The 27,558-nt window shown below is 37.0% G+C and overlaps 1 protein-coding gene across 1 annotated transcript in view; it reads right to left on the bottom strand.

The window, feature by feature from the left end:
• The window catches only part of DIPK1A (divergent protein kinase domain 1A), a 109,662-nt gene that overhangs the window by 27,325 nt on the left and 54,779 nt on the right, over positions 1-27,558 (bottom strand). Inside the window, exon 2 of the mRNA XM_047083826.1 lies at positions 7,016-7,150. Within this exon, the coding sequence (XP_046939782.1) occupies positions 7,016-7,150 (135 nt within the window). The remainder of the gene's footprint in view (positions 1-7,015; positions 7,151-27,558) is intronic.

The raw sequence follows: 27,558 nt of genomic DNA, 5'->3' as shown, positions 1-27,558 counted from the left end.
ATATTAAGGTACTTGCCCCAGGCCAAATGGAATCAAGTCAAAGACTTGAGAACCTTCTCTATATTCAATAGATATGTTACAGTATCATTCAGTAATAGAAAGCCATTGTAACTGGTTCAGTTCTACTTTATGTCCATAAAATCTGTGATGTGGGTAGGGCAAGGCCAGGGTAGTTCTCCCACCTGTACAATGAATGAACTTAATAGCAAGTCAATGAAATGAAGTCACTTACTCGAAGTCATATAGTACACTACAAGAAAGAAGTCTGGTACTTTGACTCCAGCCTAGGATTTTCTCCAATAAACTAACATAATATGGTTGAACTACTAATAATCAAGAAGTTCCCAATACTTGATGAATTGTACCATCAATATCCAAGATTTTAAAATGTACAGGAAATGACTAGGGGCACTTGGCTGGCTCAGTCGGTTGAGTGTCTGACTTCAGCTCAGGTCATGATCTCATGGTTTGTGAGTTTGAGCCCCACATCTGGCTCGCTCCTGTCAGCCTTTCAGCACAGAGTCCACTTCAGATCTTCCTCTCTCTGCCCTTGCCCTGCTTGTGCTCTCCCCAAAAATAAATATTAAAAAACAAAAAATAAATAAAATGTACATGAAATGACTGAAGTAATGAGGCAGATTTTCATAAATTACTCATGAAATCAATCATATTTCCCAAGCTTGCTCCCTCTTGGGCATTTGTACTTATGGTCCTTTTTTTAAAAATGCTTTTTGCCCAGATATTCATGTAATTGTTTCCTTCTCATCAAGTTCTAATCAAAATACCATCTTCTCAGGGAAGACTTTCCCAGTTACCCTAGTTAAGGTAGCATGCCCTAGCCATTCTCTACAAAATATTGCTATTATATCCTTTCTTATTACACTTCTTAGTCCCTAAAGTTGTTGTGTATTTTTGTTTTTATTATACATATTCCACTATACTGTAAGCTCCTTAAAACATGGACTCTATATCTTGCTTACCCTAAATCACCACACCTAGAATAATGACTGACATGTAGTAGGTGTTCAAAAAATATTTGTTAACTGATACTTCTTTTAAAATGGGTTATATTTTTTATATGATTGTTATGTGATAGTAATTACCTTGAATATAAGTATTAAATGATTAAAAACAGGAAAAAATAACTAGAGAAAATTTAGAAGTCAAACTGTCAATTTACACAGGGAAGGAAAGAACCCACATTGTTAAACTTCAGCAAGTAATGTTTGTAGGACTTCTTTGGGATCTTCCTGTCCAGAACTAGAGCATTCTGTATTTCTTTATAATCTTCCTTCACAAAGATGAAATAGAAGATTTTGGAGTAAATCTGTCCAGAGTTTATATACTACAAATCCTTTGGCAACCATGTTTTTGCTAAATGTGGTTTTGAGATAATGTAGCTTTATATTTTTATAACCAAATTGAAAATCAGCCATCTTATTATATATTCTGGTTCAGTTCAGTCCATTTAAATAGGAGAACAGTCTATGCAGTAATACAGAGGGAGAGAGACAATCAGTTTAGACTCTACATTTCAAAACAGGAATTACCAGGATCAAAAAAAGTATGTGTGGATATTGCCAAAGGTTGTGAAAAGGCCAGACAATTACATATGCAAATATTGTAAAACTAAAACACAGAAGAAACAAATTTAAAAGGTATTACATTTCAAGCCAGTAAAGGCTGATTTAGACTCTAAAAAGAGGTATAGTCTGTATAATTTGAAACTTATGTGAATATATATAGCTATGGGTTTTCCTTTAAACACCCCCCTTTTTTTATAATTTGCATATTTGCCTGAATGGTTTTCCTGTTCTTTTTCTTTCAATCCATCTGCATCTTTATATTTTAGATGTTTCTCTTGTAAATATCATTGTTTGTTTGTTTTTGAGAGAGAGTGTGTGTGAGTGGGGGAGAGGGGCAGAGAGAGAGAGAGAGAGAGAGAGAGAGAATATTAAGCAGTGTGGAGCCCCAATGTGGGACTCAATCCCATTACCTGGTATCATGACCCGAGCCAAAATCAAGAGTCAGACACTCAACCGACTGAGCCACTCAAGTGCCCCTGTTTTTTTAATTTTAGTATAGTATGACAATCTTTGTCTTTTAACTGAAGCATTTGGTCCACTTACATTTAATGTAATTACCAATATATTTGGGTTTAAATATACGACAGCCAGTGCCATGGTAAACCACCCATATCTTGTCCAGAATAAGAGTACTCATTCCCTTATTAGGCATGTAAGTAGTCAACAGCTCTCAGCTGAATCTTTGGGACTTATCCTCAGCCTTAGAATACAGCCTTACCCAAGGTCATGTCCCCTTAAGGGAGGACAGAAGAGGGTAGAAAACTGTATTCAATGACTGATCAGTGACAAGGTATAGATGCCTGGACCCTGTAGAATCGACTGAGGTCTTTGTTACCACTGTATTGCAGTTTAACTTCTCTGGTCTATCCTGTTTCCTCCCTCCCCTACAGATGTTAATCTCAAGAGCCCACCCCAATAAACATCCTTCAGACAAATCTCAGTCTCTGAATCTGTTTCCCAGGGAATTCAATTTGTGACATCTATCATCTTGTTATGTATTCTGTACTTCTACTGTCTGTACTCTGTACTTCTACTGTCTATATGTTCTTTACTTTCTTGCTTTCTTTAGAACTGAGTATTCTTTTATTATTCCATTTTTCATTATGTTTGGAAATGATACACTCTTTTTCTATTCCAGAGGCTATCCTAGAAATAACAATGTGCATATTTTGATCAACAAAGTCTAAAGTTAAAAAATTTTTTTTTAGTTTTTTAGAGAGAGAAGGAGAGAGAGAGAGAGCAGGGAAGGGGCAGAGAGAGAGGGAGAGAGAGAGAGAGGCTCACCATCAGCACAGAGCCCAATGTGGGGCTCGAACTCATGAACTATGAGATCATGACCCGAGCCGAAATCAAGAGTCGGACACTTAACCAACTGAGCCATCCAGGTGCGCCTAAAGTTTTGTTTTGTTTTTTTAATGTTTATTTATTTTTGAGAGAGAGAGAGGGCACGAGTGGGGGAGGGACAGAGACAGGGGGACAGAGGATCCAAAGCAGGCTCTGTGCTGACAGCAGGGAGCCCAATGTGAGGCTCAAACTCATGAACTGTGAGATCATGGCCTGAGCCAAAGTCAGATGCTTAAACGACTGAGCTACCCAGATACTCCAACGAAGTCTAAAGTTAATTGAGTGATATTTCATTAATTAATTGATATTTATAGACTAATTGATATTAACTCGTTGATACTTTTACTCTGCTATATGATAAGAATCTTAAACATTTTAATTCCTTTTACCATTGTCCCAGTTTATATATAATTGTTATTCTACGTACCTCATATAAGTGGAATTATACAATATTTGCCCATTTGTGTCTGTCTTATATCATTTAGCATAATGTTTTTGAGGTTTATCCATGTTGTATTCTTTTTAAAGGTTAGATAATATTCCATGTATTTTGTTTATACATTCATCTATTAATGGACATCAGAGTTGTTTCCATCTTTTGTCTATTGTGAATAATGCTGCTATGTGTGCAAGTATTGTTTAAGTCCCTGCTTTCAATTTTTCTGGGTATATACCCACAAGCAGAATTTCTTGATCATATGTAAATTCTATATTTAACTTTTTGAGGAACTGCCACATTGTCTTCCTGATTCTTTTTTAATACATTTCATTTCTCTGTTGGAATTATCCATTGTTTCACTTATTTTCTTTACCTTTCTTCCTATTTACTTGAACAGGAACACAGTTATTTTAAAATCCTTTTTTGATGATTCCAATATCTGGATCATCTGTGGATCTGATTCTATTGTCCATGTTTATCTCTTGGTTTTTGATCATGTCACATTGTCTTTTGCCATGTCCTGTAATTCTTTACATAATGCTTTCAGAGAGGGTTTCCCTTCCCTTGGATAGACAGATAGAATGGAAGGTGATCATCTTAACCCAATCAGGGACTAGGCTGAATGGAGGCTAGGCTGCGATTCTAGTAAAGCTCAAGCTATTTTTGGCTGATCTCCATTCCAAGAAATTATCATAGCCCTCTAGGGTTTTTAACAGAGAGCCTGGGAATTCATTGGGGTTTCCCCCCATGGGTAGGTTCATAACTCTAGACAGTATCTTGTGTGACTGCCAAAATGTCTGCTCTGCTTTTCAAAGGCTTTCCAATGAGATGTTTAGCCTCCCATTCTGTAAAACCCTAGGATTTGGCAAATATCCCAACAGGATAACTGGCTGTATGCTTGAGGCTCTCTTAGTTTTCTACAAAAGCTTGCTGGTTTCTTGTCCCCAGCAGCAACTCTCTTCCAGTATACAGTCCTACTTCTCAGACCGCTGCTCATGCCCAGTATCAGCAATACCCCCTGAGGGAAAAAGAGGCTACAAAAGTCAGCTCACATCTCTGAGGTTCTTTTAGTTCATCTTTACTACTGGGGTTCAGTTGTTTGGGGTATCAGCCCACAGCATGGTAAACCAAGGTCCCATCCTTGTAGGACCTGAAATAGATTTGTATCTTCCTAGCTCCCCCAAACTGTATTTTAGGTTATATACCCCAGGCAAACACAGTCAACGCTAGGTTCACCATCCTTTCCCAGATCTTGACCAAGTAACTCCTCACTATCCTGCTAGCTCTTTGAAGCTTTTATAATTAAAAAATATTTTTTCTGCTTGTTTTTGGTTCTAATCATACAATTCTTAGTAAATATTACTACTCTCTTAGTACTACTGATCTTAATACTACCAGTTTTGGTACGTTTTAAGAACATAATTCCCAAATTGTGCAGAGAAACTACAATTTTTTTAAGCCAGCCTTAGGGAAAAGATATGTTTTAGGCTCAGAAAATGTTTTTGTTATTTTCAAATTGTAATAAGATAACCATTAAATTATGCTAGAATTATTACTATATTAGAATTATTAAATTATTCTAGAATTCTTCTGTTTATTATAAAGTAAAATTAAAGGAAAAATCATTAAAAACTTCAATAATAAAATATTAATAATCATAAATAATTAAAAATACAACTATAATTCACTAATAACAGAATATGCACCAGCATATGCCTTATAACTTGGATATTATTGTATTAATACATAAATAAAGTTTATTTAGTTTGAAAGAGAGACAGAATAAGTACATGCAAGCAGGGGAGGGGCAGAAAGAGAGAGGGAGAGAAAGAATCCCAAGCACGTTCCATGCTGTTAGTGCAAAGCCTAACTTGGGGCTGAATCCCATGAACCCACAAGATCATGACCTGAGCTAAGATCAAGAGCTGGATGCTCAACTAACTGAGCCACCTAGCGTCCTTAATTTTGGTTATTTTATGTTGTTATAATTGATTATATAACTCCTGCTTCTTTCTTCTTCATTGAAGGTGAGCATGTAGGTTTTTTGGGGTTTTTTCCTTAGCTTTATTAAGCTATAATTTTGTCAGTCTTTTCTAACATAAGGTAGCACCAAGAGTCTGGCTCTACCATCATCAGCAAGTGCTTCTCTCTCTTATTCATATATATATTATATATGTATACATGTATAATTAAAGTATAGTTGACATACAATGTTACATTAGTTTCAGGTGTACCTATTTCTTTATTTGTAAAATGGGCTTGGGAGGCTTTCATAGTATTATTTTAACTATTACTGACCCGTATGCAATACATTGCCTGGCCCCAGAGGTTCCTCTGATCTTAAAATTCCTCAAGGATCTGGAATGGCAATTTGGAATGGACATATTCCATTTGGACTTGACTTGGGAGTTGTCTTTACTAATTAATTTCCCTGCTTATTATATTAGTGATTCCTCCCTTGCTGATTTCAGAGGCTGTAATACTCCTGAGGAGGTTTCTTTGTTATTTTTGTTGTTGTTGTTGTTTTTATCTTGATTGAGAAAGGTTAGAGTTAAACTGATTTCATTTCTTTAGAACTTTGGAAAGCTTCAGGTTTCCCTGTCTTATGTTCCTATAACACTTGCTATTGTAATAATTATCCTACCTTACTGTATTCAGCATCTTCCCTGCTAGACTGTAAGTTCCCAAGGTCATGATAGCTTGTTCCCTGCTATATGCACATACTTAGTACCACTGGCCTGGGTAAAGAGCAACCACTCAATAACTACAGAATCATTAATAAGTTATAATCACTGGGATTCCAACAATCATATTAACAAAAATACAATTCTCAGATGCAATGTTTTAATATTATTTATATCAGAAGATATTAGCAGAAAACAAGGAGTTAAATTTACTTATCCACAAGGGGCTCCTGGATGGCTCAGTCGGTTAAGCGTCTGTCTTCAGCTTAGGTCATGATCTCATGATTCATGAGTTCGAGCCCCACGTTGGGCTCTGTGCAGACAGCTCAGAGCCTGGAGCCTGCTTCATGGATTCTGTGTTTCCCTCTCTCTTTGCCCTCCCCAGCTCTCTCTCTCTCTCTCTCAACAATAAATAAACATTAAAAATTTTTTAAAAATTAAAAAAATTACTTATCCTCAAACATATAACCAATAATTACTACTAAAAATATTAGACTGATAGAGCAATTTTCCTAAGACACACCTAGTCATTAGGATAGAAACTGAATACTAAATAGACTATATGATTTTCAGGTACATTTTTGGTACTTGAGAGTGACTCCATTTATTCAAAAGATATGTTCCAGAAAGGTAAATAATACTTTTATACTCTATAAACATTTAAAAACTTACCTGATTAAACTAAACTTACAGTATATTTTAAAAAGAAACCCCTATGCAGTGAGGATGCTCTCACAGTAATCTGTATTATATATTTAGCTTTCTGAATTTTAGATTTTTCAAGATGCAGAACACTCCTACTAACTTGGTCACATCAAAAAGCTAAGAGGTTCAACACAACTCTAAGGTCAAATTAACTTTTACTTTTTGAAAATAATTATTAGTAAGTATGTATAAATATATTATTAATATAACCTATTAATATGGTTTTTCTAAATAGTAGGAAATAAAAAAATACTTACTATTATTTTCTTACAGTCCTTTCCTCTGCATAGTTCTGTATAGGTAGAGTATTGCACATATATAATCCAGCTTCCAACAAAAACCACCAACCAGGAAAAGAAAAGATATTTCATCCGCACATATGAAAAGCGAGCCTGTGAGTAAAAGAGCACATAACAATCATTCATTCAGCACCAAGTCAGTATTCACTGTCCTAGAACGTGATTTTTCCCCCTTTCTTGGAAGATCTCAATATATATTCTAGGCTTTCACATGGCAATTCTCCTAGAACAAAGTGTACTTTCACTGAGTCCAAACAGCACTGGTCTTAGAAAAGGAAGCTCCTCGGTTCTGCCAAGGAAAAAGGGAACAAAATACCCTTTAAAATGTATAACCTTTCAAATACCACCGGCATCGAAAGCCATTTAGGAAGCATGAGCACGTGCACCGTGCTACCCCGGGCACCCTGGAAGATCAGGTAGAGAGACACAATTCCTATACACACTCTGAGCTCATGGGAGACTATTCAAATAAGAGTCTTAAGGTTCTTTATGGATAATCAGTATAAAAATAATTTTGTTTTAAAGAAATAAGGGCAGAGAATTTGGCTATTTGTCTAATGTCTCATAGTGAAGTGCGACCAGAATAAGAAATTAAACTTCCTTTTCATTCACTCCTATTTCTCTGTCATATTCAGAGACAAGTTGTTAAAACTATTAAAGGAGATATGACTGGAGAAGAAGGGTTAAAATATATAAAGAATAAATTACTCTTTGCATGTCAGCTTGTAAAGCTGCACAATGGGACCCTCTTTGCATTGTTTTGTTTCCAGTTCTCTGGTAACTAATTGCAACTTGGGCCAGTTACTGCCTTTTCTCTATCAACCACGTATCAGACAGTTTAATCTTCAAAAGTGGCAGCTGGTCAAGATAATTTGACATTGGCTTTTCGAGTTTGGCTCTCCAATGGTTTGGTTTTATAAACGGTAAATCTGGGGAGTATGGAGATAACTGAACAGAATAAATTAAAGATATGTAAACAAACAATGAAAAGCTACTTTTGCTTTTGTAATCACCAGACAGTTTCTCACCCTGGGTAACAGTAGGATACTGTGAGCGCTGTGAGCAGTGCAAAGAAAGCAGAGAGAGATGAAAGAGACCTAAGTGCACCTGCAGAAGACAATGAGTGAAAAGGAAAAAGAGACCCAGGAAATACTGAATTCTGTTGGCCCTATTTGTGGTTTAGATATCTATCTTTTTTTGTGAGATTAACAGCTGGTGAATTCCAGTACCAAAAAACTTGAGTACAACAAATTCACAGTGAAGTGACAGGTCTTCGAGCTTTATTATTAAAATATAAAAAATGCATTTAATGCAAGCTATTTTTGTATAGCTCTAAATGAATCCAGTAAAAAGAAAATTCAGACAGAATTCTAAATTAAATCACATAAATGACAATTGTGTATACACTGAGGGGTTGCCTGAAAGGCATTTAAGATTCCTTAGCCCTCTGAAAGAAATTTAGTCATCAGACAGAAATGGATATGCACTAGTGTTATGAAGCTTAAATATGATTAAATGACATAATGTCCATAGAACATAAGCACATTGCTAGGCACATAGAAAACACTCGACAAACGTTAGCTAAATCAACTTGCATGGTACTGAGCAAAAAGTCAAGAATGCTCTATGATTTGGCCACCACCTTCTTTTTGGACTTGCAAAAAGAAAACTAAATCTGAATCTGATTAAGTCTTTAGCTCCAACTAGCAGTTTACAGGAAATACAGGGGGCAGAGGAATATAAGGGAGACTTCAGTAAGTGACACTATTAGGATGATCAGCAAACTCCAGGCTATGGAAAACACTGCAGTACAAACAACCCAGTGCTTCAAAAAATAAATTGCAAGGGAGAAAATAAGGAGAAGATGGGGAAACCTGAAGATTAAAAAATATTTGAGAAATATATCAAATATATCAAATAATCACAAAGTGAGTCCTGATTCAAAAGACGTTTATGAGACACTTGAAAATGTGAAGACTGACAGGATGCTATTAAGAAAATGTTTTAATTTTTCAGGCATGATAATGTTATTTTAAAAGAAAAGAGCCCTCATCTTTTAAAGACAGATATCAAAATATTTATGAATAAAATGATATATTTGGAATTTGCTTCAAAACAATAGAGAAGGAAAAAGTAGGTGGGATATATTTGAAACAAGACTGGCCATGAGTTGATAATTTTCAAGCTGGGTGATGGATGCATGCCTTCTGTGTATGTCTTTTTCTACTGATGTAAAATGTTTTTTGTATTATACAATAAGGCATACTTCTACATCAAGATGCATCCTTTTCATACATTCATTCAGCGACTACTTACTGGTTACCTATTATGTCTATTACTGTTACTGTCTTAGGCATTTTAAGAACATCTCCAGTTATAAGAACAAATTATAGATCTACCATACAGGGGCGCCTAGGTGGCTCAGTTGGTTGCCCATCCGACTTCAGCTCAGGTCATGATCTCATAGTTCATGGGTTTGAGCCCTGCATCGGGCTCTGTGCTGACAGCTCAGAGCCTGGAGCCTGCTTCAGATTCTGTGTGTGTGTCTCTCTCTCTCTGCCCCCCTCCCTGCTTGTACTCTGTCTCTTTCTTTCAAAAATAAACATTAAAAAAATCTTTTTTAAATACATCTACCATCCAAGTACCCCTATAAATAGTTCGGAGGGTCACTTGAAGGGCCACAGCATGGCATGATTTTACTTTTGGAAGTCCAATCTAATATTAACATTTCACAGGATTTTTTTTTTTTTTAAGGCAGGATTTATTTATTTATTTAATTTTTTTTAGAGAGAGTGTGTACAAGAGTAGGGGAGCAGGACAGAGGGAGGGAGGGGGAGAGGAGAAGGGAGAGAGAGAGAGAGAGAGAGAGAGAGAGAGAGTGAGAGAGAGAGAGAGAGAGAGAGAGAGAGAGAGAGAATGAATGAATCCCAAGCAGGCTCCACGCTCAGAGCTGAGCTCAACGCAGGGCTCTATCCCATGATCCTGGGATCATGACCTGAGCTGAAATCAAGAGTCAGGCACTCAACTGACTGAGCCACCCAGGTGCCCTGCCCTGAAGCAGGTTTTTTTTGTTTTTTTGGTTTTAATTTTTTTTTAACATTTATTTATTTTTGAGCATGAACGGGGGGAGGGCCAGAGAGAGAGGGAGACACAGAATCTGAAGCAGGCTCCAGGCTCTGAGCTGTCAGCACAGAGCCTGACGCGGGGCTCGAACTCACGGACTGTGAGATCGTGACCTGAGCGAAGTCGGACGCTCAACCGACTGAGCCACCCAGGCGCCCCTGAAGCAGGGTTTTAAAATAAGATTAAGATATACTATTTCCTTCTTCCTCTTCCTGCCTTGCTCTACAGCAGGTATAAGTCACAGAGTAAAGGAAAAGAACACAGAACTAGTGAGTAGGGTCTTCTCCCAGCATTCAGGCTTTGGTCCTGTCTTACCTTCTTCTTGACACCATCTTAAGGAGTCTAGTGATGTTAACTGCCCTTATTAATAATTTCTATTCAGGTTTTGTACAAATATTCAGTAAAGCTGAGGTAAGATGCTTTCAAATGCACATTAAACTTAATATATGTAGGCAACTAAGGCTTTTGTATATTTTCCCTCCTGCATATTCAATTTAATAAAATGTGAAATCATTTTGCTTTTCTATATCTCTCAAATAGCTACATTAAAAATTTTTTTCTCTGGCATATGTTTAAACTGAAAAACACCCTGTGAACTGCCTTGCCTGCTGAGTGCTTGTCATGATACCAAATGCCAAAGATTTTGGAGAGGAAGTTAGATTAATGATGTTCCCAGCAGGGCACTGGGCATCACCTGTTGTAGACATAATGACAAAAGGAGTGAGACATTTGTATTCTAGAACACCATGGAAAATCACTGTGATGTGGGGTAACACAAAATAGTTACAAGGACCTTCATGTGTCCTTTAATATCTGCAGATCCTGCTGCTTCACATCGTAAAATAATGATTGAAGAGAAACAGCCATAAATGACTTCTCTAGCTATTAAATAATTTTATTTCCCTGTTTGGTAATCACTAAAATGTTTCCAGTAGTCTGTTCTGTACCAATTACCCAGACAATACAGTCTTTGATTAAGAAATGTACTTATTGTTTCTGATCTTTTTATTTATGGTATCCAAAATACTGCCTAGTAGCTTTTCTGTTCTGATTTTGTGCCTAGCTACTAATGGTACACTGCTTTATTCCAAATTATGCTCCTGGAAAGCATGATAAGAATTTTAGTAAATACACTATGGCAGTGGTACTCAAATGGAGTCACTTTTGCCCCCTAGGGGACACCTGGCAATGTTTGGTGGCATTGTTTGTTTCATGACTGGGGAGTATTATTACTAGAACCATGTGGGTTAAGGCCAGAGATGATGCTAAACATCCTACAATGCACAGAAGAGCCTCCCACAACAAAGAATTAACTGACCCCAAATGTCAATAGTGCTAAGGTTGAGAAACCTCGCATTATGATTATATTACAAAATGAAAACAAAAATGGAAAGAATCAAATTTGTATTACACTGCCATTTTATATTCTTTAATATAAAGAATATAGCTTATAGTCTTTAAGACATCAACTACTACTACCAGTAGTTAGAAAAATATAACATCTGTGTGCAAATAACAGAAGGAATTCTTTATGACTAGAATAAATGATTAGTAGTATATGAGACAAAAATCACTGGAGATGGCAAATCTATAAATAATGAAACAAACTTTCCCTACCAATTCCCCTCTAAAGAACAGTGATGCTTTTTCTTCTTTTCTATATTGTTTTATCTCATTGTGATATCATTTTATTTCAAAAGAAATCTGAGGGGCGCCTGGGTGGCGCAGTCGGTTAAGCGTCCGACTTCAGCCAGGTCACGACCTCACGGTCCGTGAGTTCGAGCCCCGCGTCAGGCTCTGGGCTGATGGCTCAGAGCCTGGAGCCTGTTTCCGATTCTGTGTCTCCCTCTCTCTCTGCCCCTCCCTCGTTCATGCTCTGTCTCTCTCTGTCCCAAAAATAAATAAATGTTGAAAACAAAAAAAAAAAAATTAAAAAAAAAAAAGAAATCTGAAAACCTTTGAGTTTTTTTTTTATAATTTCAAAGTCATCTTTTTGAGAAAGCATGAGCAGTGGAGGAATGGAGAGAGAGAGAGGTAGGGACAGAATCCCAAGCAGGCTCTTGTGCTGTCAGCGCAGAGCCTGACATGGGGCTCCATCCATTACTGTGAAATCATGACCTGGGTGGAAGTCAAGAGTTGGATGCTTAACCCACTGAGCCACGCAGGTGCCCCTTCGATCTTGTTTAAGTAATTTTACATCAAGTTTTAAAAACAGGCATGAAGGGGGAAACACATCAAAATTTAGGACTACTTCCAATACTTGTTTTTTTCATACTTAACATCTTTTATAAACATATAAAGCTTTACCCCTGAATACTCCCTGCACAGATGTTCTTAATTTTGAGAAGCAGGGAAAAATATCATATATTTATTTTTACCCACAAAAATTTAGTTAACAAATTTAGTGGACCTGAACACTCAGAAAACATAACAAATAGATAAGGTTATGATTTGCACAAACTCAAATAACAATCATTTATCATTCACCATTTCAAAGAAAAAGCTGAGAGACATGTGTTTGTCTTTTTATTCAAGTTTTTCAATTACCAGCTACCCTGAAATAATCTTCAAAACTATCTTCTTCCTTCTTGTTATATTGGTAACTTTGTAGCTAACTTATAGCTAACTAACTTTTTAGAACTAATGTGCCTGAAAAACTAGAGGTAAAAATTATGGATAAATATCCCTAGACATACTTTTATCCTTTCTTTAAATATATTCTATTAACAGTAATAACACTTTTGAAAAATATGCTAGCTACAAAAAAACAGAAATATGAAGAAACAATTTAATCGGATAAATATTTACTATATACCACAACATATGCAATTAGCTTTATTTGGAATGACTCCTACACCTTTATTATATCTCACTACTAGCTGCAGGACTATTGGAAAACCACTAAGAAGGTCTAAATGTACCAAATGCAAACTATCCTAGTGCTCTCACAAACGTCAAAAACAGCTATGATTCTCAAACATTTAAAAGATGTTTTCTGTCATTCCAAACAAGGAAAACCTTGAGTTTTTAGAAGTTAAAAATAGTGAAAAGAAAGGTTCTAAAAATGTCCATGCTTCCCAGCTTGTCTTGAGCATGAAAATGCTTTTTTTTATGACAAAACTTTAGACAATTCCTTGTCAAACAGCAGTATTAGTCTAGTGGTCAGAATTTTTTAGCATTCATCTTTCTAAGAGGTGAATTTTCATATCTATAGGAAGAATCCTAGCTGTTCTCTGATCTCAATTCTAAAAGTTTTATTTGCATGAGCATCTTCTCTGTTTTGATTTTCTTGTAAATATACAATTCCAAAAATGAACAGATAATTTTCACATTTTCTCTGAATGCTGGTTCATATTTTTTACTCTTAGTGACTGACAGCATCAAAAATGCAGAACTCCTGGTGAATTAATTACATGGAGTGATACTTAAGTCTGTGGCTAGTTTCGATGGTATGTTACTATTTCAAAGAAGTGTCAAAGTATGGGAAAATGCTCGTGATACAGTAAGTGAAAAAAAAATCAGTTTTCAAAACAACATGTATGCTCCCAATTCTGCCTTTAAAAAAAAGAGAGGCATGCCTGCGTGGCTCAGTCAGTTAAGCATCCGACTTTGGCTCAGGTCATTATCCCACAGTTCATGAGTTCGAGCCCCACATCAGGCTCTGTGCTGACGGCTCAAAGCCTGGAGCCTGCTTCGGATTCTGTGTCTCCCTCTCTCTCTCTGCCCCTCCCCCACTTATGCTTTCGCACGCGCGTGCGCACTCTCTCTCAAAAATAAACATTAAAAATTAAAAGAAAAAAGAGAGAATAGACTGTAGAAACTGCAAGCAAATAAACTAGAATGTCAAGGGTAGTTAGAATGTCAAGAGTGGTGAAATCATGAGTGATTTTTATTTTTTTCTCTATTAGGCAGATTTTCTATAATGAATATATTACTTTTTTAGTCTGCAAAAATATATCTCTAGGATTTAGAAGTCTCCTGACTGCTTTTTATGAACAAGTAGGCAGTCAGCATTTTACAAAGCATATGGGAAGGGAGTGTAGCCTCCATTAGCACTCTACATAAAAGAAATATTAACATTTGCAACAGCAAAAGAACTCAGTCATGGGGTTCTTCAACATACCAGTGCAGAAAGACAGGGGTTAAGAAAGCTAAGTGTTCCAATTTTCTATTGCTGTATAACAAACTATCCCAAAACTTAATGGCTTACAACAGTAATTTACATCTCTCATGGTTCTGAGGGTTGATTGAATCAGCTGGGCAGTGCCCCTCAAGTTTTTCATGCATTTGTGATTAGGGCTGAAGGCACGTGACAGAGGACTCACAGGGTTAGACCTATCCAACTCCTTAGTAGGAATGGCTGGAACAGCTTCATGTGGCTAGCTGGACTTCTTCAGGGCATGGTGCTCATGTTATTCAGGCTTCTTACAGGATAGCTGACTTATCCCAGAGCAAATGTTCTCAGAGATCAAGAAGGAACCTAATCATTTCTGCCCCACTCTTATGGTAACACAGGGCCAGAACAAATTGAATGTAGGGGACTACTCCATAAGGGCATGATTACCAGAAGGCATGGTTCACTGCAGGGTCATCGTTGGAGACTAGAAACCTCTGCAGGATAGAATCAGCAAAGAAACGTCTAGGGGTAAGAAGAAAAGCAATGTGGACGTGCCAGCCAGAAGAGAGACAATTCTTTTGGCCATTCTGATTATGGGTTCTTCTTTCTTCCTTAGTGGGGAAGAATTGGAAATTGGAGTTAAAATCTATTAATAGTATATGTAGTTGTATATATTTACGTTTAAGTTGACTGAATAAATACAGTTCTTATTCTATATCATAAGCTCAAAAACTATCAATAAAACTTTGTCTTATATATACAAAGTCCCCTGTTAAAGAACTACTTGAGATATGGTTATAGGTTAAGTTTTAATATAGGATTCCTATTACCTTATTATTTCAGTTAAGATTCTGACACCTAGAATGGGAAAATCAGGTGTCCATTTTCCTCTTTTAGTAGGCCTAAGGCACCATATTGGTCTTGATCTTACTGAAGCATACAGTAGCCACAAGCAAATCTTACATGGGAATCCTACTTGGCACTTAAATTCACTAACAATTCACTTAAAATAAAGGTTAGCTAGGTTTTACTGAAACTTGAAGGTTAAAAAAAGCACGGTCCCTTTAAAGTTCAGATTCTAAAGCACATTCTAGGGCAAATTTTATTTGGGATAGTTCTTCCTAAGGTTGTACAACCCAATTTTCAACCCAGTTTAAATCTTGGAGAATCCAGAGACTAATTGATTTAATTTAGATGAAACTTGATTGTTGTAAAGGGTTCTTAAAAATAAATTAATCTTAATTAATATTCTGTGATATTGATGAAGGAGGCTACTGAGTTCTCTAGCTTCCTTTCCCTGTATTTATTTATGGGACTTCTAGGCACAGTGGCAATTAAATATTGAAACCTAATCTCCCTTTGATACATGAAAGAAGAATTTGTGTATGTTCAAACACTGGGGTGGCCAGAGAAGGGATGTTGTTGTTCACCTCTGTACAACAATATTCTGCCTTTTATCACTGAAAGGACTGTGGCTGCTCAGGAAATGTGGTCTGAAAGGAGCTACTGTTCCTATGACCTGAGAGACTATGTCAGGATTCTCTTCCCATTGGTTGGTACCCTGCCACTGTTTTCTAGGAGCCCTAGAGCAGAATAACTTTTCTTTAAGTTAAAAATACAAGAGGTTGGAAAGTGTCCACATAGTCCATTCTTTTTTTTTTTTTTGTAATGTTTTGTTTTTTATTTTTGAGAGAGAGAACGAGTGGGGGAGGGACAGAGAGAGAGAGAGAGAGTGACAGAGAATCTGAAGCAGGCCCCACAGTGTCAGCACAAAGCCTGGCTCAAGGCTCAAACCCACAAACCACAAGATCATGACCTGAGCTGAAGTCGGATGCTCAACTGACTGAGCCACCCAGGCACCCAACACAATCCATTCTAATCAGACATCTCTGAGGGTAAACTCCTAATTCGCTAGGCAATTAAAATGTAACTGACATATAAAATAGTAACTACATCAGAAGCACCTGGGTGGCTCAGTCGTCTGAATGTCCGACTTCAACATAGGTCATGATGTCATGGTTTGTGAGTTTGAGCCCCACATGGGGCTTGCTGCTGTCAGCCTGTCAGGGCAGAGCCTGCTTCAGATCCTCTGTCCCTCTGCCACTTGCGCTTTCTCAAAAATAAAATTAAACATTAAAATAAAATAAAATAGTAACTACATTAGAGTAAGAAGAGTCCTTAATGGACCCAGATTATATTTTTTTGTCATCAAAGTACTTTAATACCAGAAAACAGTACATGCCCAGTAGAGGGGAAAAAATGGACAATAAAGAAGTATGTAATTTCAGTTATAAGATAAGTGATGGGGCATGTAATGTACAGCCTGGTGAATGTAGTTAACAACACTGTATTGTAGATCTGAAAGTTGCTGAGAATAGATCATAAAAGTTCTCATCACAAGATGGGGATTAAAGAATGCTTTTGTTGTAACGAGCACTGGGTGATATGTGGAATTGTTGAATAACTATATTGTACACCTGAAACTAACATAGCACTGTATGTTAACTATACTGGAATTTAAAATAAAATTTAAAAATTAATTAATTAAAAGTTCTTATCACAAGAAAAAAATTGTAACTGTGTGTGGTGGTAGATGTTAAGTAAACACATGTGGTGATAATTTTGCAATATATACATATATCAAATCATTGTATTGTACATTTAAAACTAATACCATTTTATAGATCAATTATATCTTGATAAAAACAGTAACACAAAAAGAAAAACTAAGTAAATGATCCAATATGGTATATTGGATATATAGGATATATTAGGATATATTTCCTAATTGTTTTCCATGTATGTATAAAAAATACACATCTCTTAAGAAAAATAAAATTGGGGTCATATGTTAAATATCATTTGTCTCTTTTTTTCTCACTTAACATACTACAAATATGCCCCTAGGCCATTAAATAGTTTTGATATTTAAAAAATATGATATGTAAATGAATATATAGAATTTTATAGTATGGATGTGCCCTAATTTATTTAACCCTGTATCTATTGTTGGATATTTTTATTATTTTCAATATTGTGCTATTATAATAACAACACTATTAATGAGAGCCAATATTCATTAGTGATACTCTACCAAGAACTGTTATAAGCACCTTCTATATACTAATTTCCTTAATCTTTATAAAAACTCTATGATCTGATGTGACAAATTGGTTAGGGATCAGAAAACTATGGCCCATGAGCCAAATCCACTCTGCCACCTGTTTCTGTAAATATAGTTTTATGGAACACAGCCACCCCATTCATTGATTTACTGTCTAAGGCTGCTTTCAGGCTAGAACAGCACAGTTGAGTGGTTATAACAGAGTCTGTATGACCAGCAAAGCCAGAAATATTTGCTATTTGGCTCTTTAGAGAAATAGTATGTCAACCCTTGAATTGCAAATATTCATTCCCTCCCCCTGCCCCACTTTCCCTGCCTTACTGATGTTGGGCTTGGCCATATGACTTACTTTGGCCAATGTTTGTTAGTAGATGCAATGCAAAGAAAAGCACATAATTGGACTTGCTTTCTTATATTTCAGACACTACCAGGAGAAGAATAGTTCCCTGGTAGTCCACTGATCCTAGGAGAGTAAGTCATGCTGCAACCCAGCTGAACAAATCTCACAGCTGGAGGGAAGGGCAGCCCAGAAAAGCTCAACACCAGCTGACCTGCAGATGTATGACTCATTAGATGTCACTGACTTTGGGGGCAATTTGTTATGCAGCACTGTTGTGGTTGCTAACCAATACTGGAGGAGATTATTATTCTCTCCTTACAAGATCTCTACGAGTTGGGGACTATTCTTTTTACAGATGGAGAAACTCAGGAAAATACAGAGGTTAAAGCAAGGCTATACTAGTAGTAAGTAGGACAACCAGAATTTGATTTGAGGCAACCTGGCTTCAGAGTCTGGACTCGCTTTACTCTATGGCCTATTGCATTAAATACACAAATACTTGCCAGAGTATTTGATTATTTCTTCAGGGGAGATTTCAGTTAGTAGAATTTCTAGGTCAAAGGGGATGTAGTTTTAAAAGGTTCATGGTACATATTGCTACAATGCTTTCCGAAAGGCTTACAACAATTAACATTCACTGGTTTTTTCAAATGCACTTATTTTACCTTCCCCCGCATATAATTTTACAGGCAAATCACAGTTTTAGTTTCATTTCTTTGACAACTTCTTTGATAACTTTTTACATGCTCTCTGAATCTTTAGCATTAGTTGTAGCAAAAGCTAGTCTAATTTAAAGTACCCCAAGTTAGGGATGACCTCAGTCAAATTCAGATATCTTAAGAGCTACTGTGGTAGCTACTGTGGTTGAACGCTTTAGGCCTGACCTAAGTAAATTATTCTAAAGAATAATTAGAAGCACAGAGGAATCTAAGATGGGCCTTCAGGTTATGAGTCCAACGAATGAGGAATATGACCTTCCACTGTCTGTATCAGAGGACAAAGGGTTACAGAAGCATTCCTTCTTGGTGTAAATATAACCAACATCTAACAATCCTCTTTCCAGTTTGATAGTAAAATGTTGACAGTTGAAGCGTTTTTAAATTAAGTATTATTTTAGAGTAAGCTAAAAGTCTGTTTGGAATGGTAAGATTCTATTTATAAAATATTACAAATCATGCAAACCAGATGGCCATCTCTAATTTTGGAATTTCTCAGACAGGTGTTAATCTAAAATTGTCTTCCCATTTCTCTCTTCAATTCCAGAGAAAGCTAAAAAAGAAAGGAAGTGAAACCTATAGAAAATGCTTCAAAGGCAAATGACAGTGATTTTGATCATAGCAATTTTTGTGTACAAGAAAAGGAGCTGACTTAAAAAGAAAATGCACTGAAACAGTTTCTATATGAGAATGTTTTTGCTGGCATTGTGTTAAGTGAGACACCTACCAAACTGGCAGTTAACACAAGTACTTAGAGAAATAATAGGCTTTACTTTGCTGGAGGGAGAAATGTTGAAAAGTGATTACCAAAAAATCCTCATGAATATATAGTGATTACCTGTGGTGCTTAAGATAATAATAGATATCTTATAAATTTGTAACAGTTTGTAGTGATTGTTGCTACCAATCTCTTAAATATGCAACATATATTCTGAACACAAAAATGCCAGTGGATTTTAAAAATTATACCAAAGACCAAACTAACCTGACACAATTTTAGATGCTCAGTTTCTCTTCTACATCCCACTAACTCCTAAAATTCCTGGTTATTAATATATGGACCATAATAAGGCCTTATCTACTTAGAAATATTAAACAGAGATTATGTCTCAGATGGGTGAGTGTTAGCATCAGCACAAAAGCACAGGTTATTCAGAGATAGAAGAGGCCTTGCAGATCACATAGCTGGAATCTATAATTTTATAACCAAGGCCCCAAATGGTTTGGGATTTGTCAAATACCACTCAGTAAATTATGTGACCTTGGGCAAGTTACTAAACTTCCCTGAGCTTAGTGTCTTCATCTATAAAATGCAGATGTTGTGAAAATTAAACTCATGGACAAAAAAATATGCTTAAAAATTCCTCTTCATGGAAGTATACTAATAGAAGTAATATTAATATAATGACACATATATCAGGGATATATGCTCCAAAAAATTCCCAATAGAAACGCACAATGATAATTGTGGGGATCAGTGAAAAAAGACACCATCTCTGGGACCTGGTAGTGTTCATTTTTCCCAAGTAAGTGTCAGATCTAGCACTCTTGCTCTTCTCACTATGCCATTGGTCTCCATCCAGAATCTAATGACCCCAAACCAGCCTAGCTATGAAAGGAAAAGGGCTGAGTTGTCTGTATGGAGGAGCCTAAGTTACTTCTTTTAAAGATGGTGCCTTTGAATTAGAAATGCATCCAGTACATTATGAGCAAGCTCACAATCTGGCTGCCTCTACTGTATCTATGATGCGACTAAACAAAAGAGGTCAGTTTCCCCAGCTCTGCTAGCTTCTTTAAATGTTCGATATGCAAGTATGACAAAGTAATTTAAATTTTCTAATCTCTATTTTTAGTTAGCTAGGAGTTTAAAGGTATGATTTAAACAAATTAATTGGGAAAATAAAATAAGAGAAATAAAAAGATGTTGCAGAGTCCATAAATGCTAAAAGTTTTTTACATTTTGGGGAGATTTGGAGTTCTCTGGACATCTTATCTCAGTAAAAATGTCGAGTTCTTTGTAAGATAAATAAAAATAACCATTATTTGTATTGCTTTATATACACATATGCATAAAAGATTCCTAATTGATACTGATATAATTTAAATTTTTTTTCTGGACTCACTTTCCCCATCTCCTCAGCTCTAAGTATTCCAAAGTGTAAAGTGTGTGTGTGTGTGTGTGTGTGTGTGTGTGTATGTATGTTAGTGTATTTACACATACACATGTGTATGTGCATAATTAGAATAGTGTTGAAATTATAAGTTAAAAGGTTAGTCTAAAATATTTCTAATCATACTAAAGGGGTAGTTTAGATAGTAAATCAGCCATTATTTTCCTACCCATTTATACTGAACCTAACAGTAAAACTTTTATAGCTTACAAAACAGGATAAAGTTAATCACCACAAGCCACAGGTTCTGTATTTTAAAACAGCTCCATGTCAAGACTACCAATAAATTATTTTTAAGGTTTAGAGCATCTTTTTGTGTTTATTCAGGGGTATCTTTCTTTAAAAAAAAGATACACTTAGGGGCATCTGGGTGGCTCAGTCAGTTAAGCATTGACTCTTGATCTTGGCTCAGGTCATGATCTCACGGTTTGTGAGTTCAAGCCCTGCATTGATCTCTGCAGAGTGTGGGGCCTGCTTGGGATTGTGATTCTGTCTCTCCTTCTCTCTGCCCCTCCCCTACTTGTGCTCACTGGCTCTCTCTCTCAATATAAATAAATAAACTTAAAAAAATACATTTGGGGCACATGGGTGGCTCAGTCGGTTAAGCATCCCACTTCGGCTCAGGTCATGATCTCATGGTTCATGAGTTCAAGCCCTGTGTTAGGCTCTGTGCTGACAGCTCAGAGCCTGGAGTCTACTGTGGATTCTGTGTCTCCCTCTCTCTCTGCCCCTCCCCCATTCATGTTCTGTCTCTATCAAAATAAATAAACATTAAAAAAAATTTAACAAAAAATTTAAAAAAATTTTTTAAATACACTTAAAAATATTTTTAAAACTTAGATCAGTAGCTGCTTTGATGGGTGACTGATTGGGAAGAGTCACTAGAGAAATTTCTAGGGAGATGGAAATGTTCTATATTTTAACAGGGATGAAGTTACATTAGGTAAATGCACTTGTCAAAGATGATCAAACTGTACAACTTAATATCTGAGGATTTTGTCGTATGTAAATCACACTTGAATAAGAAAACTTTAAAGATAAATACATCAAGTACTAAAATACTGAAAAATGTCTATCTCTTACAGAGTCAAGAAAGAAATCAGAAGGCAACTACACTGGAGTTGTGGCTGTGAGAAATGGCAGGAAAAAGAGTCTGAAAGGCAGGAGGTAGAATTAACAGGATTTCATGGCTAAATGAAAATGGGAGTGATGGTGAGGCAGCAATCAAGAACTCCCAGGTTTGTGGCTTAAGCACCTAGATAGATTGTGGTGCCATTTCCTAAAACTAGAAACGATGGAGGACAAAAATATTAGGGGAAGGATAAACTAAGGAGTTCGGTTTTGCACATGTTGAGACTAAAATGCCTATGAGTCATGCAAGTGATATTTAGGAGGATATAGAGATCTATGGCTGAGAAAACACATGTCAGAGCTAGAGGCAGGGGTTTGGAGTCACAGGGAAGGCTCAGGAGAGACACAGGGAAAAAGTAATAAAAACCATGGCAAGCTGCTATCACTTAGAGAAAAAACTCAGAGTGAGAAAAGCGTTTAGGACTGAGCCCTGAGAATCTTCACTAGTTAGTCTCTGGGTGAAAAAGGAGAACATGCAGGAGCAGACTGGTTGGAAGAAAGCCAGAAGAATGTTGTAATGTGGAAATGATGGAAAGAGGATTTCAAGACGCAGAGAGTAGTCAAAGGTGGCAAATGTGGCTGAGAGGTGACAAAGCTGGGCATTGTAAAGTATTCATTGGACTCAGTGACACAAAAGTCAGTGTTGACCTTGACAAGAGCAAGTTCATAGGAGAGGAGCCAGACTGGAGTGAGATGAAGGGCAGGAGGTGTGAAAATAAAAACAACCCGGTAGATAGCTCGAGAAGGTTGACTATCCAGAGGAGACAAGACATAGGGCAGTAGCTGGGCTTGAGGCAGAGGTTTTTTAAACCTAAGAGAAACCAGCACATATTTAAATGTTGACAGGAAGTCGGTAGAAAAAGACAGGCTGAAGAGAGTAAGGTATTGACAGATAAACAGCACAAGGTTTCTGAGAATTGCAGATATTACAGAAATAGTAAAGAACTAGAATTAGAAGTGGAGCCCAAAGATGTGACTGAATGACTGCAATCTCATGTTCATGAAAAAAGAGTTGCTTCTTATGGATGAGCAAAGAAAGTGATTTCTTGAGATGGAATCTACTCCTGGTGAAGACGATGTAAAGACTGTTGAAATGACAACAGAGGATTTAAATATTACATCAACTTAGTTGATAAAGCAGTGGCAAGATTTGAGAGGACTGACTTCAATTGTGAAAGAAGTTCTACTGTGGGTAAAATGCTAGCAAACAGCATCACATGCTACAGAGAAATTGTGAAAGGAAAAATCCGTTGGTGTAGTAAACTTCATTGCTGTGTTATTTTAAGAAATTGCCACAGCCATCCCAACCTTCAGCAACGACCACCCTGATAAGATTATGAGTTGCCAAAAGCTCAGGTGATGGTTAGTGTTTTTTAGCAATGATGTATTTATTTATTTTTATGATTTATTCATTCATTCACTCATCCATTCATTCATTTCTTCATTTATATTTTTGAGATAGAGAGCACGTGCACAAACGGGAGAGGGGCAGAGGTACATGTAGGAAGAGAATCTTAAGCAGCCTCCATGCTCAGTGCGGAGCTCGACACAAGTCTCAATCCACAACCCTGGGATCATGATGTGAGCCAAAATCAAGAGTCAGATGCTTAATTGACTGAACCTTCCAGGTGCCCTTGGGAGTATTTTGTAATTAAGGTGTGTTAATTGTTTTTTTTTTTTTTTACACATACTGCTACTGCACAGTTAATAGAGTATGGTATAGGGTAAACGTAACTTTTTTGTTGTTGTTGTCTACTTATTTTATTTTTTATTTTTTTTAATTTTTATTTATTTTTTAATTTACATCCAAGTTAGTTAGCATAATAGTGCAACAATGATTTCAGGAGTAGATTCCTTAATGCTCCTAACCCATTTATCCCTCCCCAGTCCCACAACCCCTCCAGGAACCCTCTGTTTGTTCTCCATATTTAAGAGTCTCTTATGTTTTTGTTCCCCTCCTTGTTTTTGTATTATGTTTGTAAACATAACTTTTATATGCACTGGGAAACCAAAACTTCATTTGATTCACGTTATTGCAACATTCACTTTATTGCACAGGCATGGAACCAAACCCACAATATCTCTGAGGTATGCCTGTACTGGGATTAGGGGTAAAAACCTTCATTTACAAAAACTAAGGATTTAAGGGCATCTGGCTGGCTAAGGGCACGCAACTCGATTTAGGGGTTGTGAGTTCAAGCCCCATGCTGTGTGTAGAGATTACTTAAATAAATATTAAAAAAAAAAAAACAACTAAAGAATTAATGAGTACATTACTTTCAGCATTCCTCATCCTGGCAGAGCATTTTCTTTGTGCAGTCTTTGTAACTTAAACAGAAGTCTTTGCCTTCTTTGCACAAATAAATTACAAGGGGTCAGGCAGGGGCTCTTCAGTGACTCAGTCGGTTAAGCATCTGACTCTTGGGGCACCTGGGTGGCTCAGTCGATTAAGTGGTCAACTTAGGCTCAGGTCATGATTTCATGGCTTGCAAGTTTGGGCCCTGCGTTGGGCTCTGTGCTGACAGCTCAGAGCCTGCAGCCTGCTTTGGATTCTGTGTGTGTGTGTGTGTGTGTGTGTGTGTGTGTGTGTGTGTGTGTGTGTGTGTGTCTCTGCCCTTCCCCTGCTCGTACTCTGTCTCTCTCTTTCTCTCTCTCTCTCAAAAATAAATAAACATTAAAATTTTTTTTTAAAGAAGCATCTGACTCTTGATTTTGGCTCAGGTCATGATGTTGCAGTTTGTGGGATTGATGCCCCATCTCAAGGTTTATGGGATGAAGTCCTGTGCTGGACTCTGTGCTTTCAGTGCAGATTCTCTCTCTCTCTCTCTCTCTCTCTCTCTCTCTCTCTCTCTCTCTCTTGCCCCTCCCTCCTTCTCAAAGTAAATATTTTTTAAAAAGTGGCCAGCAAGACTCCTTCAATATGAATAAGAATCAAGGGCAGACTCCTTTCTTTTCAAAGTTCTTGTTGATTTAGAGCAAGTACATAACTCAGTCTGGTCAAACGCTCTTTTTTCTACACGTGGGTATTTCAAAAATTTTATCAGTAATTTGCTCTTAAAATTCTCACCTAACCACAAATTCTCTATGCCACAAAAGAATTAAAAATGCTATTTATACACCATAAAATTATAATTCAATATTTCTCAACACGTAGCCCATTGATCTCTTGAATCAGAATCAGGTGATGTAATTTTTTTAGTTTTTTAAATGTTTATTTATTTTTGAGAGAGATCCTGAGTAGGGGAGGGGCAGAGAGAGAGGGGGACACAGGATCTGAAGTGGACACTGTGCTGACAGCAGTGAACCCAATGTGGGGCTTGAACTCAAAAACAGTGAGATCATGACCTGAGCCGAAGTCAGACACTCAACTGACCTGAGCCACCCAGGTGCCTCTGATGTTATTTTTAAAATGCTGGTTACCAAGATCTACCCCCACACCTAATCAATCAGAATCCTTAGTGAAAAAGCCTGGGAATACTCCCAGATTATAAAAACTCTCCAGATTATTCATATTAAATTTAGGGGGAAACAGTTATGGGCAAAGCTAAATAAATAATCTGTGCTGACAGCACGGTGTATGCTTGGGATTCTCTCCCTCTCTCCTTCTCTGCCCCTCCCCTGTTCCTGCCCATACGCACGCTCTCTCTCTCTCTCTCAAAATAAATAAATAAATAATTTTTTTAAAAAAAGAAAACTTAGGGGTGCCTGGGTGGCTCAGTTGGTTGAGTGTCTGACTTCAGCTCAGGTCATGATCTCACACTCCGTGAGTTTGAGCCCCACGTCGGGCTCTGTGCTGACAGCTCAGAACCTGGAACCTGCTTCGGATTCTGTCTCCCTCTCCCTCTGCCCCTCCCCTGCTCACGCTTTGACTCGCTCTGTCTTTCAATAATAAATAAACGTTAAAAATAAAGAAAAATAAAAAGAAAAAAGAAAAATTAGTGGTTCCCAGGGGCTGGCAGGAGAGAGGAATGGGGTGTGGCTGCTAATGGGTACTCCTAAAAAATAGTTTAAAAATAGATAATAGTGACAGTTGCTTTTATTCAACATAGTACTGGAAGTCCTGGCTATAGCAATTAGGTAACATAAAGAAATAAAAGGCATCCAAATTGGTAAGGAAGCAGCAAAACTTTCACTATTTGCAGATGACATGATACTACACATAGAAAATCTGAAAGGATTCCACCAAAACTGCTGGAACTGATAAATTTAGTAAAGTCACAGGATACAAAAGCAATGTACAGAAATCTGTTGTATTTCTATGCACCAATAATGAAGCAGCAGAAAGAGAAATTAAGAAAGCAATCCCAGGGCACGTGGGTGACTCGTTTGAACGGCCAACTTCAGCTTAGGTCATGATCTTATGGTTCGAGAGTTTGGGACCCGTGTGAAGCGCTGTGCTGACAGCTCAGAGCCTGGGGCCTGCTTCAGATTCTGTGTCTCCCTCTCTCTCTGCCCCTCCCCAACTTGCACTTTGTCTCTCTCTCTCTCTCTCAAAATAAATAAACATTAAAAAAAAATAACAACAAAAAGCAATCCCATTTACAATTGCACCAAAACCTGTAAGATGCCTAGGAACAAACTTAACCAAAAAGGTAAAAGACCTATACTCCAAAAATTATAAAACAATGATGAAAGAAATTAAAGACAACAGAAAGAAATGGAAAGACATTCCATGCTCATGGATTGGAAGAACAAATATTTTTTAAATATACTACCCAAAACAATCTACACATTTAATGTAACAGCATTTTTCACAGAACTAGAACAAATAATCCTAAAATTTGTATGGAACCATAAGAGGCCCTGAATAGCCAAAGCAGTCTCGAAAAAGAAAAGCAAAACTAGAAGCATCACAATCCTGGACTTCAAGTTATATTACAAAGCTGTAGGGATGAAAATAGTACGGTACTGGCACAAAAACAGACACAAAGATCAATAGAACAGAATATAAAACCCAGAAAATGAACCCAAAACTATATGGTCAATTAACCTTCAACAAAGCAGGAAATAATATCCAATGGGGAAAAGACAGTCTCTTAAACAAATGGTGCTGGGAAAACTAGACAGCAACATGCAGAAGAATGAAACTGGACCACTTTCTTACACCATACACAAAAATAAATTCAAAATTGATGAAAGACCTAAATATGAGATCTGAAACTATAAAAATCCTAGAAGAGAGCACAGGCAGTAACTTCCTGACATTGGCCATAGCAACTTTTTTCTAGATATGTCTCCCGAGGCAAGGGAAACAAAAGCAAAAAATGAACTACTGGGACTACATCAAAATAAAAAGTTTCTGCACACTAAAGGAAACAATCAACAAAACTAAAAGGCAGCCTACAGAATGGGAGAAGATATTTGCAAATGACATATCCAGTAAAGGGTTACTATCCAAAATATATAAAGAACTTCTACAACTCAGGGCGCCTGGCTGGCTCAGTAGGTACGCATGTGACTCTTGATCTCAAGGTCATGAGTTCAAGCCCCACAGTGGGCATGGAGCTTACTTAAAAAACAAAACAAACAAACAACTTATATAACTCACCACCAAAAAATAAACAAACCCCAAATAATTCAACTAGTAAGTGGGCAGAAGACATGAATAGACATTTCTCCAAAGAAGACCTCCAGATGGCAAATAGACACATGAAAAGATGCTCATCATCACTTACGATCAGGGAAATGCAAATGAAAACTTCAATGAGGTATTACTTCACACCTGTCAGAATGGCTAAAATAAAAAACACGAGGGGCCCCGGGGTGGCTCAGTTGGTTG

The sequence above is a fragment of the Lynx rufus genome, unplaced genomic scaffold (genome assembly GCF_022079265.1).
Source record: "Lynx rufus isolate CCGP_SWC_20201006 ecotype Redwood Valley unplaced genomic scaffold, mLynRuf1.p SCAF_2, whole genome shotgun sequence".
NCBI lineage: Eukaryota > Metazoa > Chordata > Mammalia > Carnivora > Felidae > Lynx > Lynx rufus.
The sequence above is the reverse complement of the archived record's forward strand: the minus strand, read 5'-3'. Positions and strand labels throughout refer to the sequence as shown.